The sequence below is a fragment of the Ammospiza nelsoni genome, chromosome 1 (assembly GCF_027579445.1).
Source record: "Ammospiza nelsoni isolate bAmmNel1 chromosome 1, bAmmNel1.pri, whole genome shotgun sequence".
Classification (NCBI taxonomy): Eukaryota; Metazoa; Chordata; class Aves; order Passeriformes; family Passerellidae; genus Ammospiza; species Ammospiza nelsoni.
In genome coordinates this window covers 57161597-57181787 of record NC_080633.1, presented here as the reverse complement: position 1 = coordinate 57181787, position 20191 = coordinate 57161597, and the positions used below count along the sequence as shown (strand labels likewise).

The 20191-nt window shown below is 49.7% G+C and overlaps 1 protein-coding gene across 1 annotated transcript in view; it reads left to right on the top strand.

The window, feature by feature from the left end:
- Window positions 1-18116: 18116 nt before the first annotated feature.
- Window positions 18117-20191, top strand: part of LOC132070160 (uncharacterized) — a 28546-nt gene continuing 26471 nt past the window's right edge. The window contains exon 1 of the mRNA XM_059466831.1: window positions 18117-18264. Within this exon, the coding sequence (XP_059322814.1) occupies window positions 18117-18264 (148 nt within the window). The remainder of the gene's footprint in view (window positions 18265-20191) is intronic.

Here is a 20191-nt window from a genome sequence, read left to right as displayed (position 1 = left end):
CCCAATAGCCTTTGCGCGAAGAAACCCCTTCTTCGCCTCGGGGAGCCGGAGAGAGTGGCAACTTCGGAAAGGTGAAGAAGGAAGCTGCACAACACTGAGATTGTGTGCGCAGCCTGCAAACTGATAGAAAAGAGTGCCTTACCACTCTCCTGCCTTTTTTAGTTATATTCAATTTTGCTTGGAAGGTGTTTTTGACAACTTTCTTTTCCTTCATGCCAAACACCTTGCAATCGTTCTTGCAACTTCTAGAAGACGATGGGAGATGTTTTCTGTGCTGGCACAGTTTCTTCTTGCCAGACATAGTGGAAAGGCTTTTTGCTAACATGTAGACGACAAGCGATGCTAAATACCAAGGTACGGAGCTCCCCGGAGCTAAGCGCCGCTTCCGGTCGTCTTTCGACAGAAGCCGCCGTCTGGAGAGCACTGTGACCGGCACAATAATCTTTGCGCCAAGAAGCCGCTTCTTCGCCTCGGGGAGCCGGAGAGAGCGGCAGCTTCGGAAAGGTGAAGGAGGAAGCTGCACAACACTGGGATTGTGTGGGGAGCTTGCAAATTGATAGAAAACAGAATCTTATAACTCTCCTGCCTTTTCCAATCACATGAACATTCGATTGGAAGGTGTTTTGGGCAACTTTCTTTTTGATCTTGCCAAACACTCTGCAGACCTCCATGCAACTTATAGAACACGTTGGGAGACGTTTTCTGTGCTGGCAAAGTTTCTCCTTGCCAGACATAGTGGAATAGCTTTTTGCTAAGATGTAGATGACTAAAGATGCTGAAGAGCAAAGTACAGAGTTCCTGGGAGCTAAGTGCCCCTCTCAGGTGACGTTTGTCAGAAGCCGTGCTCTTGAAAGCACTGTGACCGGCACAATTGTCTTTGTGCGAAGAAGCCGCTTCTTCGCCTCGGGGAGCCGGAGAGAGCGGCAGCTTTGGAAAGGTGAAGAAGGAAGCTGCACGACACTGGTATTTTGGGCGCAGCTTGCAAACTGATAGAAAATGGTACCTTACCTCTCTCCTGCTTTTTCCAATCACATGAACATTCAATTGGAACGTTTTTTGGACAACTTTATTTTCTTCTTACCAAACACTCTGAAGACCTCCGTGCAACTTTCTGAACATGACTGGAGATATTTTCTGTGCTGGTACAGTTTCTCCTTGCCAGATATAGTGAATAATTTTTTCTAAGATGTAGAATTTCAGGAGCCACCCTACCACTCCTTGCTACAGGACCCTCAAAACAAACCTCGGCCCTTTTCACTTGAAAACACAATTCACCTGCCCCACTTCTGGATGGCAGATTGCAGGACACACTTGGCACTTTCAAACAAGCCTGACTTGGCTCTGGTGCCAGTTTGGGTCCTGGAACCATCCTGTATCGTGGAATTTCAGGAGGCAGCTGGCAACTCCAGGACATAGGCCAACCAGAACAAACCTATGCCCTTTCCCTGGCAAACAAAACTCACCTGCCCCGCTTCTGGATGGCAGATTGCAGAAGCCACTTTGCAGTGTCTAGGAGCCTGTCGTGGCACTGGTGCGAGCTTGGGTCTGGGAACCATCTTGTGACTCGTGGAATTTCAGGAGCCACCCGGAAACTCCCGGCCTCAAGCATCCAGGCACAAACCTATGCCCTTTCCCCTGGCAAAGAAAACTCACCTGCCCTGCTTCTGGATGGCAGATTGCAGGAGCCACTGTGCACTGTCCAAGCAGGCTGACTTGGCAATGTTGCCAGCTTGGGTCTGGGAACCATCCTGCGTATCTTGGAAGTTCTGGAGCCAGCCAGCAACTCCCCGCGACAGTCCCCGCAACACAAACCTCGGCCCCTTTCCCTGGCAAACAAAACTCACCTGCCCCGCTTCTGGATGGCAGATTGCAGGAGCCACTTGGCAAAGTCAATCCAACCCGATTTGGCACTGGTGCCAGCTTGGGTCTTAAAACCCTTTTAGGTAATGTGGAGTTTCGGGAGGCAGCCGGCACTCCTTGCCACAGGGCCCCAAGGACAAACCTCGGCATGTTTCCCTGGGGAACAAAATTCACCTGCCCCGCTTCTGGATGGCAGATTGCAGGAGACACTTGGCACTGTCAAACCAGCCCGACTTGGCAGTTATGCCAGCTTGGATCTGGCAACCATGCTGCGTGTCATGGAATTTCAGGAGCCAGCCGGTCACTCCCAGATACAGGCCACCAAACACAAACCTCGGGCATTGACCCTGGGATACAAAACTCACCTGCCCCGCTTCTGGATGGCAGATTTAAATAGTCACTTGGCACTGTCATACCAGCCCGACCTGGCACTGGTGAAAGCTTGGGTCTGGGAACCATCCTGCGTATGTCGCAGACATTTCTCCACAGAAATCCTTTTCTTTCATATTTCTGTGTCTTCGGGAGCCAGAGGCCCCCGAAGAGAAGGTAAACAATTATTATCAGCTGCTGTGGAATGCAATAGGATTCACCTTGATTGGCTCATTTTCTATGTTTATAATTAAGGGCCAATCATCAGTGCAAGCCAGGGGACTGAGTCCCTGGACACAACTTTGTTGTGGATTCTTTTCTATCTATTCTTAGCTTAGCTAGCAGCTCTGCAAACCTCTCTCTATATTCTATTAGTATAGTAATAATGTATTATATATCATATATTAATAAATTCAGCCTTCTGATCAAGATACAAGATTCACTGTCTCTCTCTCACCAGCAGCGACCGACTCAGGCCGCTGTAATATGCGTATCGTGAAATTTCAGGAGCCAGCTGGCCACTCCAGGCCACAGGCTCCAGAACACAAACCTTGGCATGTTTTCCCGGCAAAGAAAACTCACCTGCCTCGCTTCTGGATGGCAGATTGTAGGGGCCACTTGGAACTGTCAATGCAGCCCGACTTGGCACTGGTGCCTGAGGAAGCGAAGGGAGTCAACCCATCCTAATTGATCAGCATCAAACTCTGACTTATTGATCTAGCTTACACTCTTTTATACTGGTGTCTCTATAGCACTGTCACACAAGCCCAACATGGCAGTGGTGCCAGGTTGTGTCTGGAAACCATCCTGTGTATCGTGGAATTTCAGGAGCCAGCCAGACACTCCCTCACTAAGGCCACCGAACCCAAACCTCGGGCATTGACCCTGGCAAAACAAAACTCTATGTGGTGTCGGGTGTGAGACAGGAAAGGGTGCTGATGCTGCAGCGACGACTCGTGTCGGTGCGTGGTCACTGCGGTTCTGGCACCAACTAGGCGTTGGAGGCAGTGCTGCTGATATTTGAAGTGGTGCAAGAGCAGCTAACACCTGATTGTGAGAGGTCCCTGCTTGTTCTTGTAAGCCTAGCCCTAGTTGTTTGATTGCATCTACTACAAAGGCTTCTGCTCCTGTTGGCACCAAAGCCATCCTCTCTAATGCCTCCTCTATAGTCCAATTGGCACCCAGAGTATTAAGCACTCTCCTAGTAGTAGAATTGCAGTTTTGGAGAGCGCACTCCTTGAGTAATGCCCCCCTAAGATATTCTGGCACACCAGCCCTTTCAATTGCGGCAGCAGCCTTATCAATAAATGACCCAAATGACTCTTCTGCCCCTTGCTTAATTCCCATATACATGGGTATCCCTCCTGGCTCTTTTACCCTCTCTATAGCAAGCCTGACCAACCTCATAGCCTCCCGGCACTTCTCCTGGCCCAATAAAATTTGTGCCTCAGTACGAAGAAAAGGTCCCAGGCCCATAAGCTCATTAACAGTTATGCCATGGAGAGGGTCTCCGGGCTGCCTCTGGAGCACCACACACTTGTTTACAAGCCCCTGCCAATGCGCATTAAATAACAACTGCTGATGTTGAGTAAAAATCAATTTAGCTAATCCCCAACAATCATTCACCAGAGGGAGACTGGTATCAAAAATATAATCTAACATCTGTTTAGCTGGCTCACTTTTCATTCCAAACTGACTAACAGTAGACCTCAGTTGAGACAGCAATTTCTAATCAAGAGCTGTAATAGTAGCCTGCATGCCCCCTCCCTCCTGCGGATTGAATACGACAGGAAAAGCCAGCTGCGTAACAGCGCTGATAACTTCCTTATCACCCTTTTTCATAGCATCTCTGGCAAGGTTAGCCCAAGCCAACCTCCGCTCCCTTGCAATAGCCCCCGCTAGGTCGTTTGCCGCCCCAGGGATGGGCTCATTGATTTTCGGGAGATTATCGGGTGGTCTTGGCTATAGTTTGTGTTGTTCAGGGGGTGTGGAAGCCTCAGAAGTGCTCTGTGTAGCCTGGCTTAAAGCAGAAGAGGGTGGCGAAGCAGGTAATAAGACCGTCCTCATTGCAGGGGCTAATGGTATTCCCCTGTCCTGATCCTATCCCCTCTCCTGACCGTAATCTTTATTACGCCCATGAGCAGCGTTAGCCTGCTGGGCATGCTCTTTCTCGGCCTGAAACTGCAGTAATTCATTGCAAACGATCCACCATAATTTACCTAACTTCTTGACAGTTTTATCGTCCTCTAAAGTAGCCTCCCATAATAAATCACTGAATTTACGCCACTCTGTTAACTCGTGAACCGTATGGGGGTTCATTAAAACTCCCCTATCATAGCCATAAGCCAAAAGCCCTGGTAAATCCTGCAAATCTATCCCCTTAACCTGCCGTTTTATAAAAAGGCAGTAAATAAATCATATGCTGCTTGCCTTTCCATACCTAAAATCGTCAGCGCTGATTGCAGCTCTTCAAGGTCGCGGCAGCACTTATCGGCCAGGCTCATCAAAACGACACCCAGGGCACGGCGCATCTCAGCTTCTTTTTTATCCGCTTTTTACTCCGTGCTTATCTGCCGTTCCGCCTGCTTCGGAACCCGACCCGTGTCTTCACTCCTCCGTGGTGCGTTGCCGTATCACAATCGGGAGTCACCATTTGAGGAAGTGAAGGGAGTCGACCCATCCTAATTGATCAGCATCGAACACCGATTTATTGATCTAGCTTACACTCTTTTATAGTGGTGTTAATGAAGCTTATACATATTACAGAACCCGAGCTCATCATTGGCCACGGATTACACACCAAACCCTACTTTGTTGCCGAAAGCTGTGGTTTTCTTGTTGAGACTAACACTTGTTTTTCTCATCCTGTTATTGACTTATTTATCATTCTCAAGGCCTTCATGTTTTCTACCATGCCTTTTTTCTCACCACTTCCCAAAGGACGTGGTGGTTACTGTTGTTAAGAAAAAGCCTGAGAACTTGCTGTTTACAGCTGCCTTTTACTTTTTAACCAGCTGTATATGTTCATGGCTTTTTTTCCTTCAAGCCATGTCTGAGCAAAATTCTCCAACAGGTGCCAGCTTGGGTCTTGGAACCATCCTGCATTTCGTGGAGTTTCGGGAGCCAGCCGGCCAGTCCCGGCAACAGGCACCAAAGAACAAATCTGTGCCATTTTCCCTGGCAAACAAAACTCACTTGCCCTGCTTCTGCATGGCAGATTGCAGGAGCCGCTTGGCACTGTCAAACCAGCCTGACTTGGCACTGATGCCAGCTTGGGTCTATGAAACATCCTGTGTATTGTGGAAATTCAGGAGCCAGTCGGACACTCCTAGCCACAGGCTCACGAATAAAAACCACGGCGCCTTTGCCTGGCAAACAAAACTCACCTGCCCTGCTCCTGGATGGCAGATTGCAGGAGCCACTTGGCATTGTCAATCCTGCCCGACTTGGCACTTGTGCCAGCTTGGGTCTGGGAACCATAGATCGTAACGTGGAATTTCAGGAGGAATCTGGACACTCCCCGCCACAGGCCCCCAACACAAACCTCGGCCCTTTTCCCTGGCAAACAAAACTCACCTGCCCCACATCTGGATGGCAGATTGCAGGAGCGACTTGGCACTGTCAAACCAGCCTGACTATGCACTGGGGCGAGCTTGGATCTGGAAAACATCCTGCGTGTCATGGAATTTCAGGAGCCAGACGGCCATTCCCGGACCCAAGGCACCAAAAACAAACCTTGGCCCTTTACCCTGGCAAACAAAACTCACCTGGCCTGGTTCTGGATGGCAGATTGCAGGAGCCACTTGGCATTGTCAAACCATGCCTACTTGGCACTTGTGCCAGATTGGGTCTGGGAACCATCCCGGGTATCGTGGTGTTTCGGGAGACAGATGGACACTCCCAAACACAGGCTGCTAATGCAAACCTCGGCCCTTTTCCCTGGCAAACAAAACTCACCTTCCCTGCTTCTGGATGGAAGATGGCAGGAGCCACTTGGCACTGTCAAACCAGCCTGACATGGCACTGTTGCCAGCTTGGGTCTTGGAACCATCCTATGAATCGTGGACTTTTGGGAGCCAGACTGCCAGTCCCGGCCAAAGGCTCCCAAACACAAACCTCGGACCTTTCCTCTGGCAAACAAAACTCACCTGCCCCTCTTCTGGATGGCAGATTGCAGGAGTCACTTGGCACTGTCAAAACAGCCCGACTTGCCACTGGTGCCAGCTTGGATCTGGCAACCATCCTGCGTGTCAGGGAATTTCAGGAGCCAGCCGGCCACTCCTGGACTCAGGCCACCGAACACAAACCTAGGGAATTGACCCTTGCAAAGAAAACTCACCTGCTCTGGTTCTGGATGGCAGATTGCAGGAGCCACTTGGCATTTTCAAAACAGCTCGACTTGACACTTGTGCCCGCTGGGGTCTGGGAACCATCCTGCGTATCGTGGAATTTCAGGAGCCAGCCGGCAACTCCCCGCCAAAGGCCCCAAATGGAAACCTCGGCCCTTTTCCCTGGCAAAACCGAACTCACCGGCACCGCTTCTGGATGGCAGATTGCAGGAGTCACTTGGCACTGTTAAACCAGCCTGCCTTGGCCCTGGTGTAGGATTGGGTCTGGGAACAATCCTGTGTTTTGGATTTTTGGGAGCCAGCCTGCCAATCCAGGCCACAGGCCCCCAAGCACAAACCTGAGCCCTTTTCCCTGGAAAACAAAACTCACCTGCCCTGCTTCTGGATGGCAGATTGCAGGAGCCACTTGGCACAGTCAATGCTGCCGGACTTGGCAATTGTGCCAGCTTGGGTCCTGGAACCATTACGCGTATCGTGGAATTTCAGGAGCCAGCAGGCCACTCCTTTCCAAACGCTCCCGATCACAAGCCTCGGGCCTCTTCCCTGGCAAAGGTAAGAAATCTGCTTCTGGATGGCAGATTACAGAAGACACTTGGTACTGTCAAACCACCCTGAATTGCCTCTGGTGCCAGCTTGGGTCTGGGAGCCATCCAGTGTATTGTGGAATTTCAGGAGCCAGCAGGCCACTCCTATCCATAGGCCCTGGAACACAAACCTTGGTCCTTTTCCCTGGCAAAGAAAACTCACCTGCCCTGCTTCTGGAAGGCAGATTGCAGGAGCCACATGGCACTGTCAAAGCAGCCTGACTTTGCACTGCTGCGAGATTGGGTCCTGGAACCATCCTGTGTATCATGGAATTTCAGGAGCCAGCCAGTCACTCCTAGCCAAAGGCTCCCGAACACAAACCTCAGCCCTTTTCCTTGGAAAACAAAACTCATCTGCCCCACTTCTGGATGGCAGATTGCAGGAGCCACTTGGCACTGTCAAACCAACCCGACTTGGCACTGGTTCCAGCTTGGGTCTGTGTAGATTCCTGTGTATCGTGGAATTCCATGAGCCAGCTGGACACTCCTGGCCGAAGGCTCCCAAACACAAACCTATGCGCTTTTCCCTGGCAAAAAAAACTCACCTGTCCTGCTTCTGGATGGCAGATTGCAGGAGCCACTTGGCACTGTCAATCCAACTCAACTTCGCACTGGTGCCAACTTGTGTCTGTGAACCATCAACATATTGTGGAATTTCAGGAGCCAGCGGGCCACTCCTAGCCACAGTCTGCCGAACACAAACCTCAGCCCATTTCCTTGGTAAACAAAACTCACCTGCCCCACTTCTGGCAGGCAGATTGCAGGATCCACTTGGCACTGTCAATCCAACCAGACATGGCAATGTTGCCAGCTTGGGTCTGTGAACCATCCTGCATTTTGTGGAATTACAGGAGCCAGCCGGCCACTCCAAGCCATAGGCCCCGGAACAAAACCTCAGACCTTTTCCCTGGCAAAAAAAACTCACCTGTCCCGCCTCTGGAATGCAGATTGCAGGAGCCATGTGGCACTGTTAAACCAGCCCAACTTGGCACTGTTGCCAGCTTGGGTCTGGGAACCCTCCTGCATATCGTGGAATTACAGGAGCCAGCCGGCCACACCTAGCCACAGGCTCCTGAGCACAAACCTATGCCCTTTTCCCTGGCAAACAAAACTCACTTGCCCCACTTCTGGATGGCAGATTGCAGGAGCCATGTGGCACTGTCAAACCAGCCCGACTTGGCACTGCTGCCACCTTGGCTCTGGAAACTATTCTGCGTATTGTGAAATTTCTGGAGCCAGCTGGCCACTCCTAGCCAGAGGCTCCCGAACAGAGGCTCTTGGGCAGTGACCCTGGCAAACAAAACTCACTTGTCCCCCTTCTGGATGGCAGATTGCAGGAGCCACTTTGCACTGTCAAACCAGCCTGACTTGGCACTGGTGCCTGTTGGAATCCATAAAATTAGAGGGTTTTTGGGAAGTGGTTGAACGGGTTAAAAAAAGTATATCGTTCTCAGACTGAATTTCTGTTAGCATTGCATATACAGCAGAAAAGTTACCCAAGCAAGCAGAAAAGTTTCCCAAGGAGTAGAGCATACGTGACAAATAACAATAAGCCTCTGTAGAATTGGCTTTAAGATGGCAACAAGGTTATTTAATGTATATCTTTAGAAGGTTAGCAGGAATAGAGCTCTCTTCTTTGTCTCTTATGAACCAGTCTTTGTTTTAACTACCATTACGTGTGTTTTATAAGATTGGATAGAATGCTTGTCAATATGTTTTTTTCTATGTATGACTGGCTGAAATTTAAACTGAGATGATTTTATGTCTTTCTGTATCACCCCACCCTCGGGGGACATTTTGTGTGGATCAGGGAGCTGTTAACATCCTGTCTCCATTGGAACAATGCTTTGAGACTGATGTGCAAATAGTAAAAAAAGGCTCTTCACTAGTCTAGTTTGTCCAGTGGTGTCCATTTCTGGACGTTTTGCAGCAGCCCATGGTTTCCTCAGTAATGCGTATGTTCCTGACACAATTAGACTTATATCTACCCTTTAACCCAATAGTGCCAGCTTGGGTCAGGGAGCCATCCTGCATATCATGGATATTCAGGAGCCAGGCAGCCACTCCTAGCCAAAGGCTCCCAAAAAGAAACCTCTGGCCTTTTCCCTGAAAAAAACTCACCTGCCCCGCTTCTGGATGGCAGATTGCAGGAGCCACTTGGCACTGTCAAACCAGCCTGACTTGGCATTTGTCCCAGCTTGTGTCTGGGAACCATCCTGCGTATCGTGGAAGTGCAGGAGGCAGCATTCATAGCATTCATACCGGGCATTCATAGCCACAGGCTTCCGAACACAAACCTCGGCCCTTTTCCCTTGTAAACAAAACTCACCTGCCCCGCTTCTGGATGGCAGATTGCAGGAGCCACATGGCACTGTCAAACCAGCCCAACTTGGCACTAGCATGGTGTCTTGGAACCATCCTAAGTGTGGTGGAGTTTCAGGAGCCAGCCAGCCACTCCTTGTGAGAGGCGCCCTAGCACAAACCTCAGCCCTTTTCCCTGGCAAACACAACTCACCTGCCCCGCTTCTGGATGGCAGAATGCAGGAACCACTCGGCAACATCAATCCAACCCGATTTGGCACTGGTGCCAGCTTGGGTCTTAAAACCCTCCTACGTATCGTGGAGTTTTGGGAGGCAGCCGGCCACTCCTTGCCACAGGGCCTCAAGCACAAACCTTGGCCCTTTTCCCTGGCAAACAGAACTCACCTGCACCCCTTCTGGATGGCAGATTGCAGCAGCCATGTGGCACTGTCAAACCAGCCCAACTTGGCACTGCTGCCAGCTTGGGTCTGGGAACCATTCTTTGAATCGTGGAATTTCAGGAGCCAGCCGGTGTCTCCCGACCTCAAGCCTCCAAGCACAAATCTATTTCCTATCCCCTGGCAAAGAAAATTCACCTGCCCTGCTTCTGGATGGCAGATTGCAGGAGCCATGTGGCACTGTCAAACCAGCCCGACTTGGCATTTGTCCCAGCTTGGGTCTGAGAACCATCCTGCGTATCGTGGAATTTCAGGAGGCAGCTGGCAACTCCAGGACACAGGCCCCCAAACACAAACCTTGGGCTTTTCCCTGGCAAAACAAAACTCACCTGCCCCGCTTCTGGATGGCAGATGGCAGGAGCCACTTGGCACTGTCAAACCATGCCAACTTGTCACTGGTTCCAACTTGGGTCTGGAAACCATCCTGTGTATCACAGCATTTCAGGAGCCAGCCGGACACTCCCGGCCACAGACACCCGAACACAAACCTTGGCCCTTTTCACTTGAAAACAAAACTCACATGCACCCCTTCTGGATGGCACATTGCAGAAGCCACTTGGCACTGTCAAACCAGCCCGGCTTGGAACTACTGCCAGCTTGGGTCTGGAAACCATCCTGCGTATCGTGGAATTTCAGGAGGCAGCTGGCAACTCCAGGACATAGGCCAACCAGAACAAACCTATGCCCTTTCCCTGGCAAACAAAACTCACCTGCCCCGCTTCTGGATGGCAGATTGAAGAAGCCACTTTGCAGTGTCTAGGAGCCTGTCGTGGCACTGGTGCGAGCTTGGGTCTGGGAACCATCTTGTGACTCGTGGAATTTCAGGAGCCACCCGGAAACTCCCGGCCTCAAGCATCCAGGCACAAACCTATGCCCTTTCCCCTGGCAAAGAAAACTCACCTGCCCTGCTTCTGGATGGCAGATTGCAGGAGCCACTGTGCACTGTCCAAGCAGGCTGACTTGGCAATGTTGCCAGCTTGGGTCTGGGAACCATCCTGCGTAACTTGGAAGTGCTGGAGCCAGCCAGCAACTCCCCGCGACAGTCCCTGCAACACAAACCTCGGCCCCTTTCCCTGGCAAACAAAACTCACCTGCCCCGCTTCTGGATGGCAGATTGCAGGAGCCACTTGGCAAAGTCAATCCAACCCGATTTGGCACTGGTGCCAGCTTGGGTCTTAAAACCCTTTTAGGTAATGTGGAGTTTCGGGAGGCAGCCGGCACTCCTTGCCACAGGGCCCCAAGGACAAACCTCGGCATGTTTCCCTGGGGAACAAAATTCACCTGCCCCGCTTCTGGATGGCAGATTGCAGGAGACACTTGGCACTGTCAAACCAGCCCGACTTGGCAGTTATGCCAGCTTGGATCTGGCAACCATGCTGCGTGTCATGGAATTTCAGGAGCCAGCCGGTCACTCCCAGATACAGGCCACCAAACACAAACCTCGGGCATTGACCCTGGGATACAAAACTCACCTGCCCCGCTTCTGGATGGCAGATTTAAATAGTCACTTGGCACTGTCATACCAGCCCGACCTGGCACTGGTGAAAGCTTGGGTCTGGGAACCATCCTGCGTATCACAGAATTTCAGGAGCCAGGCAGTCACTCATGGCCACAGACTCCTGAACAGAATCATATGGCCTTTTCCCTGGCAAACAAAACTCACCTGCCCCGCTTCTGGATGGCAGATTGCAGGAGCCATGTGGCACTGTCAAACCAGCCCGACTTGGCATTTGTCCCTGCTTGGGTCTGGAAACCATCCTGCGTATCGTGGAATTTCAGGACGCAGCCGGCAACTCCAGGACAAAGGCCCGCCAACACAAACCTCGGGCCTTTTCCTTGGCAAACAAAACTCCCCTGCCCCTTTTCTGGATGGCAGATTGCAGGAGGCACTTGGCACTGTCAAACCATGCCGACTTGTCACTGGTTCCAACTTGGGTCTGGAAACCATCCTGTGTATCTCAGAATTTTAGGAGGCAGCCGGACACTCCCGTTCACAGGCCCCCGAATTCAAACCTCGGAAATTTTTCCTTGGAAACAAAAGTCACCTGCCCCGCTTCTGGATGGCAGATTTCCGGAGCCACTTGGCACTGTCAAAATAGCCCAACTTGGCACTTGTGCCAGCTGGGGTCTGGGAACCCTCCTGCATATTGTGGAATTACAGGAGCCAGCCGGACACTCCCCACCACAGGCCCGCGAACACAAACCTCGGCCCTTTTCCCTTGGCAAACTAAACTCACCTGACCCACTTCTGGATGGCAGATTGCAGGAACCACTTGGCACTATCAACACATCCTGAGATGGCATTGTTGCCAGCTTGGGTCTGGGAACCGTCCTGCGTATCGTGGAATTTCAGGAGCAAGCCGCCGCGGCTAGATACAGGCTCCCGAACACAAACCTTGGCCATTTTCCCTAGCAAACAAAATTCACTTGCTCCGCATCTGGATGGCAGATTCCAGGAACCTCTTGGCACTGTCAAACTAGCCTGACTTGGCACTGGTGCCAGCTTGGGTCTGGGAAGAATCCTCTGTATCGTGGAGTTTCAGGAGCCAGGCTGCCACTGCAGTCCACAGTCCCCCATGCAAAACCTGTGCCCTTTTCCCTGGTACAAAAAACACACTTGCCTTGAATCTGGATGGCAGATTGCAGGACACACTTGGCACAGTCAAACCAGCGTGACTTGGCACTGGTGCCAGATTGGGTCTGTGAAACATCCTGTGTTATGTGGAATTTCAGGGGCCAGCCGGCTACTCCTAGCCACAGGCTCCCATACACAATCCTCGGCAGTTTTCCCTGTCAAAAAAAACTCACCTGCCCTGCTTCTGGATGGCCAATTGCAGAAGTCACTTGGCACTGTAAAACAAGCCTGCGTTGGTACTGGTGCGAGCTTGGCTCTGGGAACTATCCTGCGTACCATGGAATTTCACGAGCCAGCCGGGCACTCCTTGCCACAGGCCCCCAAGCAAAACCTGTGCCTTGTTTCCTGGTAAAGAAAACTCACATTCCTCGCATCTGGATGGTCGATTGTAGGATCCACTTGGTACTCTCGAACCAGCCTGACTGGGCACTTGTCCCAGCTGGGGTCTGGGAACCATCCTGCATATCGTACAATTTCAGTAGACCGCCAGACACTCCCAGCCACTGACACCCGAACACAAACCTATGCCCTCTTCCCTGGCAAACAAAACATACCTGCACCCCTTCTGGATGGCAGATTGATGAAGCCACTTGGCACAGCAAATGCAGCCTGACTTATCACTGCTGCGAGCTTGGGTCTGGGAACCATCCAGCATATTGTGGAATTTCAGTAGCCATCTGGCCACTCCCCTCCACGGGCCCCAGAACACAAACCTCGGCACTTTTCACTGGCAAACAAAACTCACCTGCCCCGCTTCTGGATGGCAGATTGCAGGACCCACCTGGTATTGTCAAACCAGTTGACTTGGCACTTGTGCCAGCTGGGGTCTGGTAACAATCCTGCGTATCGTGGAATTTCAGGAGCTAGCTGGCAACTCCCGGCCACAGGTCGCCAAAAACAAACCTTGGCCCTTTTCCCTGGCAAACACAACTCACCTGCCCTGCTTCTGGATGGCAGATTGCAGGAGCCACCTGGTATTGTTAAACCAGCCTGACTTGGCACTTGTGCAGGCTGGGGTCTGGGAACCATCCTGGCTATCAAGGAATTTTAAGAGCCAGGCAGCCACTCCCAGCCCAAGGCTCCTGAACACAAACCTTGGCATATTTCCCTGGGGAACAAAAGTCACCTGCCCCACTTCTGGATGGCAGATTGCAGGAGCCACTTGGCATTGTCAAATCAGCCTGACTTGGCACTGCTGCAAGCTTGGGTCTGGTAACAATCCTGCGTATCGTGGAATTTCAGGAGCTAGCTGGCAACTCCCGGCCACAGGTCGCCGAAAACAAACCTCAGCCCTTTTCCCTGGCAAACAAAACTCAGCTGACCCGCTTCTGGATGGCAGATTGCAGGAGCCACTTGGCACTGTCAAAGCAGCCCGACTTGGCACTGGTTCCAACCTGGGTCTGGGAACCATCCCACGTATCTTGGAATTTCAGGGGCCAGCTGACCGCACCTAGCTACAGGCAGCCAAGAACAAACCTCGGCCCTTTCCCCTGGCAAAAAAAATTCACCTGCCCCGCGTCTGGATGGCAGATTGCAGGAGGCACTTGGCACTGTCAAACAAGCCCGACTTGGCACTGGAGCCTGATTGGGTCTGAGGAACATCCTGCGTATCGTGGAATTTCAGGAGCCAGCCGGCCACTCCTTTCCACAGTCCCCCGAACACAAACCTCGGCCCATTTCCCTGGCAAACAAAACTCAGCTATTTTGGTTCTGGATGGCAGATATCAGGAGACACCTGGTATTGTCAAACCAGCCCTACTTGGCACTGGTGCCAGCTTGGGTCTGGGAACCATACTGCATAGCTTGGAATATCAGGAGCCAGCCGGCCACTCCGGACTCAGGCCACTGTACACAAACCTCGGCCCTTTACCCTGGCAAACAAAACTCACTTTCCTTGGTTCTGGATTTCAGATTGCAGGAGCCACGTGGTATTGTCAAACCAGCCCGACTTGGCACTTGTGCCAGCTTGGGTCTGGGAACCATCCTGGCTATCATGGAATTTAAGGAGCCAGGTGGCCCCTCCCAGCCCAAGGCTCCCGAACAGAAACCTCAACATGTTTCCCTGGGAAACAAAAGTCTCCTGCCCCACTTCTGGATGGCAAATTGCAGGAGCATCTTGGCACTGTCAAACCAGCCCGACTAGGCAGTGGTGCCAGCTTGGGTCTTGGAACAATCCTACGTATCGTGGAGTTTCAGGAGGCAGCCGGACACTCGTCGTCACGGGCCCAGAAGCACAAACCTCAGCCCTTTTCCCTGGCAAACAAAACTCACCTGTCCGGCTTCTTGATGGCAGATTGCAGGAGCCACTTGGCACTGTCAAACCAGCCTGACTTGGCACTGGAGCCAGCTGTCTCTATCCAGGTGTCACTTGTCCCCTGGGACTTTCCCCCTCCCACCGGTGGCTGGCATACCTCCCCTTCCTTCCCCCTCTCTCTGGGCTTAAAAGACACAGTAACCATGCAGTTCTTTGTTCTGTTGGAGCTGTTGTAACATTCAGAGGTCTGAGACCTAGAATAAAGCTCTGGATCAAACCCTCCAGCAGGACGTGTCTCCTTTTTCCTTCACCATCACCTAAAGCCTTTCCACCAGAGGTAAACCTGAGTTCCTACTTGCCTGGACTTGTCCCAAGCACCAGCTGCAGCACCCAGCTAGCCAGGGGTGTCTCTTGGGTGAGACCACTACAGCTGCCGCCTCTGGTCCAGCAGCAAGGCCAGATGAGCCCAGGCACATTCCATTAGGCAATATTGGGATCATAACTTCAATAGTTGGGTTCTTGGATTATTCCTTCTGATTTAATTTCATCCAAAGGAATTCTTTTTACATGCTATGAAACTGTTTTTTGATGGAAAACTGGAGCAAGAGGGGACTGCTAAGGAGTTTAGCTTCAGAAAAGCACTCCTGATCCAAACTAAATTTGCAGGTTTGCAAACGCAACAAAATAAATTAATGGAATCAGAATTTAGTAACCTATAAGTTTGGGTAAGAGAGCTGTACATGCTGATAATCACATTTAATAGTGATCAATGTGATGTCTTTGTTGAAGACATGAAACTGTGAAGAAGTTAAGTTCTTTTCCAGGATTTGGGTTACAGCAAAGTATTTCTGCTCCATTTGAAGTTTACAGGAATGGAATCAAGGTCTGACAGATTATTGCCCCTGTTTTGTAACAGGACATAGCGTGCTTAAATATCTTTGAAGCTTTTGTGCAGTGTCCTTTGCAGGACTGGAGCATATAGGGAGATGTAAAATTATATTGCTCATCAGTTAGACACTTTTTTTTTCCAGTAAAAATGCGCATACTGGTGTGACTCATAGTTTGACTGAAGTAGTAATTTAATTATAAATAGTATTTACTGTAAGAACAAGAATGGATGAATTATCAAGAAAAAAAATAGTAACGATTCATAATACAGTCTTAGTCTACAGATTTATGGATGGATCTGTGTTGAAATAAGTCATAAAAAGAAGAAAAAGATTGCTTAGCCTTGCAAGTCACAACATGAGGCATTGCAAATACTAAGTTAAAACAGTTCATGATCTGATACTTCTGCTATTTGAGGCATAAACTTGCTTCTTTAATGTTAAAATACATAATAAAGTGGGGAAAGAAAACTGTGTGAATTTACCAGACAGTGAATTAGTCACAGAATCACAAAATAGTTGGTGTTAGAAGAGGTCTCTAGAGATCACCTAGACTAGCCCTTGTACTAAAGCAGTCTCACTTCCTCCAACATTAAGTGTATTTTGGTCTATTAAGAAAAGCTGCCATCTGTAATACTGGGCGTGTCTTCCACTTATCCTGTCCTTAAAATCAGATATTCACAGATATGCTTCTAGTTTACATTTGTCTGCATTTCCCTCCTGACTTTCCAGAATGATCTCACTGTGGGTGGGCTCATCAACTCAAAGCAATTGTTAAAAAGGAAAGGAAAAATATACTTTATCCATACAAATTACCCTGGTTTGTGGATATTTATTCAAGCTTTTATGTTAGATTATTAGCTGTCTTGAGCAGTTCCTGTCCAAGCCCACAAAAATGTGTTTGTTGACCATTTTGTTGACCAAAAATAAGCCTGCTTTCTTCTGAAATTTGCAATGTAATACTATTACTGTGATTTCTTTAGGGGTTTGAGCTGCAGTGTTTAAAGTAGATATACATTTAAAGATTAATTAGTTCTTTTCCATTACCTTTGGAAAGGAATATATGGTAATGATTTAACTGATTTTTAAATTAAAAGTAGCAGTGAGCATCTCCAAGGAAATATATCTGTCTATTTACCATGGAAGTCAGATCCTTTATTCATGGAAATCAGCAGTGAAATGCTACATATTTACACCCTCTAAGAACATGTATTCCTACTTTCTGTAGACTAAATAATGACTTAATAGCCAAATTAAGCCACTCAGTTTACAGAATATAGACTTTGTACTATATTCACCATGATCTTAAGTCCTGTTTCCGCTGTGTTAAATGTATGAACAAAAATTCGGTTAATTTTTTTTTGTGAGAAAAAGTTACAAAAAGGCAGCCAGATCACTGTCCCTGCCGAAGTTCTGCGTGTTTTGTTATTGTAATCACGGGTCGTTGTGGCTAATTGCTCCTTTTGTATTATCAGAGCCTTGCCCGAGGCTAAGTTGTACTTTTCCCAGAATAGTGAAGACACCTGTGAGGGTGGGGGGGGCTGATAGTGGAACCCTGGAAAAAGTTAAAGATAGAATCTAAAATGTTAGGCTTTGTGCTTTCCCAGATCAACTGCACCTGCGTAAGCAGTATGATAAATTATATAATTGTTAGATGTGATGATTGTTTAGCAATTAAATGTAATTATTATATAACCATAAGAAGAATAGTGAGAAACTATGTTGGAAATTGAGAGAGGGGCTAAATTTATGTATACAATAGAACAATATAAGTTTAATAATTAACATGAAAGTTATGTAACGATAGAGTATAAAACATGATCAATTCGGATGTATGGTCGGAGTCAGATTTGGGTTGAATATACCCTGATTCCCAGAGCTCTTAATAAAAAGCACCGCATATAATCGCTCCGTGATTATGTGTTTTTGAACGCTAACAGGGCTATGCAAAGTGACTCCAAGACCAGCATGCTGTGTGGGACCCCTACTCCAAATGTGCAGGAAGAACCCCAAAAACAATGAGCCACCTAAGAGTTGAGAGACTGGAGTGATGTCTGGACGTGAGGAGCCGAGTGCTGAGCCTGCAGAGATGCTGAACACCTTCAGAGCCCCTCTCGCCCTGACTATGGGAGTCGTCCCGAAACCGGGAGTGGGCAGGAGGGAACAGAGGGAACTAATATCGGACGGGAACACCACGCCCTAAAGGCTCCCACGAGGACGTGACTCCCCAGCTCTGCCCCTAGTGGACAGAGCTGTGCTTATCCTCCTCCTCTGAGTCACCCTGGGAGAGACGACCGGGAGGCTGCAGCCCCGCCGAGCTACCCAATCCTGAGCTGATCACTTTTAATAAAGGCATTAAAAAGGAGAAGAAGTCTCCTGGCCCTGTTTATTTCAGCTGGGGCGCTCGTCCGGACTAGCCATGCCGCAAGAGGACTCAGGACTGGCCATCTGGACCTCCAGGACAGCTGGCTACCAGGACCAGAGGGATCGGTTCAGGAGCAGCCATGCAGAGGAGCACCGGAGCACCAGACTGGTGAGAAATCCGGTGGCGGGAGTGGGAGACGTGCGTATGTGTGTGTGAATGAGACGAGGGCCGGCAGCTGGACCCTCGCCGTGAGAGCAGACCTCTTAGTACTGCGTTTCCGAGCTTTTGCGAGAAAGCCAGCCAGGAACAGGGGGCGGTGCTTGGAATTAGTGTGAGTGAGTCGTCTCCTAAGGGGGAAAAAGGGGCACCCCCCTCTCCGGGCGTGCGGAGGGAATAGTTATGTATGAGTGGCACGCACCCAAAGCAAGTCCTGACAGAGGGAAGTCAGGCAGATTTGTAAGTCCCGAGAAGGATTCGGGTAGCAGTTGTCAGTCCCGAGAAGGATTCGGGTAGCATTTGTAAGTCTCGAGAAGGATTCGAGTAAGATTTGTAAGTCCCAAGAAGGATTCGGGTAGCTCACAAGCCCTGCAGGCAAAGTAAGTCCTGACAAAGGAGTCAGGCACAAACCCCAGCGAAGGAGGCTGTGGTTTGCTTTTAAGTCCTGATACGGTGAAGGCGGGTTAGGCAAAGTAAAAATCAGGCAGTTGTTATTCCTGACTGAGGGAGTCAGGCACGACCCGGATTCTTAGGCTGAGGTTTCGTGTGTTCAAGTCCCGATATATATAAGACCTGACACTGGGAAAGTTGGGCAATCAAGAGATTGGGCAGTTGTTTCAGTATAAAGTCCTGAGCATCAGGCAGAAATTTGAAGTTCAGTGGAAGAGGCTGAAGCTCCTCAAAGAAGATTTTTTTTTTAAATTACCGGTCAGTAAAGGCACCTTTGGGACTTTTTACTGTTGAGACCTGTAAAATGGGAGGGTGTAATAGTAAAAAGACCGGCAAGAGACTGAGGGATATACATCCCAATAGTCCCTTAGGAGACCTGTTAGTAAAATGGGATTCTATAGAGGCCACAGAGGGATTAGATAAAGTAAAAATGATCCATTATTGTATGGAAGTTTGGCCAGAATTAGAGGTGCAAGGAGGATGGCCTTGGTGTGGGACAAAGGATAAGTGGATGTGCCAACAATTAAATAATTATTTGACAGCTCGAGGAGATACTGATCCTGAGCAATTATTGTATGTGGCTTGCTGGGTAAAGAGTGCTGTTGAGGATGAAGGGGTGCGAATTTGTAAGGTACAGAGGAAGAAAGAGGGGAATGAAGGAGGGGATGATAGGACTAGTAAAAGATGGGACCCCCTGGATAATTTGCCTCCTCCTGCCCCTCCACTTTATAATCCTCTTCTTCAAGCACCTCAAATGGCAGGTCCGGTTCCTCCCCCGGCTGCCATCTCATTACCACCTGCTCAAACTCCTCCTTCTACCTCTTCAGCTTCTGCTATGATAAACCCCTTATCTCCTCCGGTAACCACTCCCCCACAACCCCCTCCAGTGCCTCCAGTTCCTTCTGCATCACCACAAGTGCCTACTCCACTTGCTGCATTCTCCACCCCTTCTCCAGCTCCGCTTAATATTCACTCAGGCTCTTCTCCCCCTGTTGCTGTCCCTTTACCTCATCCTAGTTGGGACACAAATGCCTCCTCGCCCAGTAAACAGCTATCAGCAAATACACCTGCTGATGGGCAGAACGTTCAGGGTAACCCAGATATCCCTCAAAGTAGTTTGGCATCTGAAGATGGGCCATACTGTAGCACCAGATCCAAGACCTCCAAGGCGGAGAGACTGTTTCCCCTCAGAGAGGTTCCTATGGGAGGAGTAGCGGGAGGTGTTGGCTTTGTGAATGCTCCCCTAACTGCTTCTGAGGTGAGAGGATTCAAGAAAGAGTTGGGGCATTTAGTTGAGGACCCAGTGGGCATAGCCAACCAAGTGGATCAATTTCTAGGTCCAAATATCTACACTTGGGGGGAGATGAATTCCATCCTGAGTATATTATTTTCCCCAGAAGAGGTCCAGATGATTAGGGTGGCTGGCATAAGAATTTGGTAGAAAGATAACCATCCAGGACCCT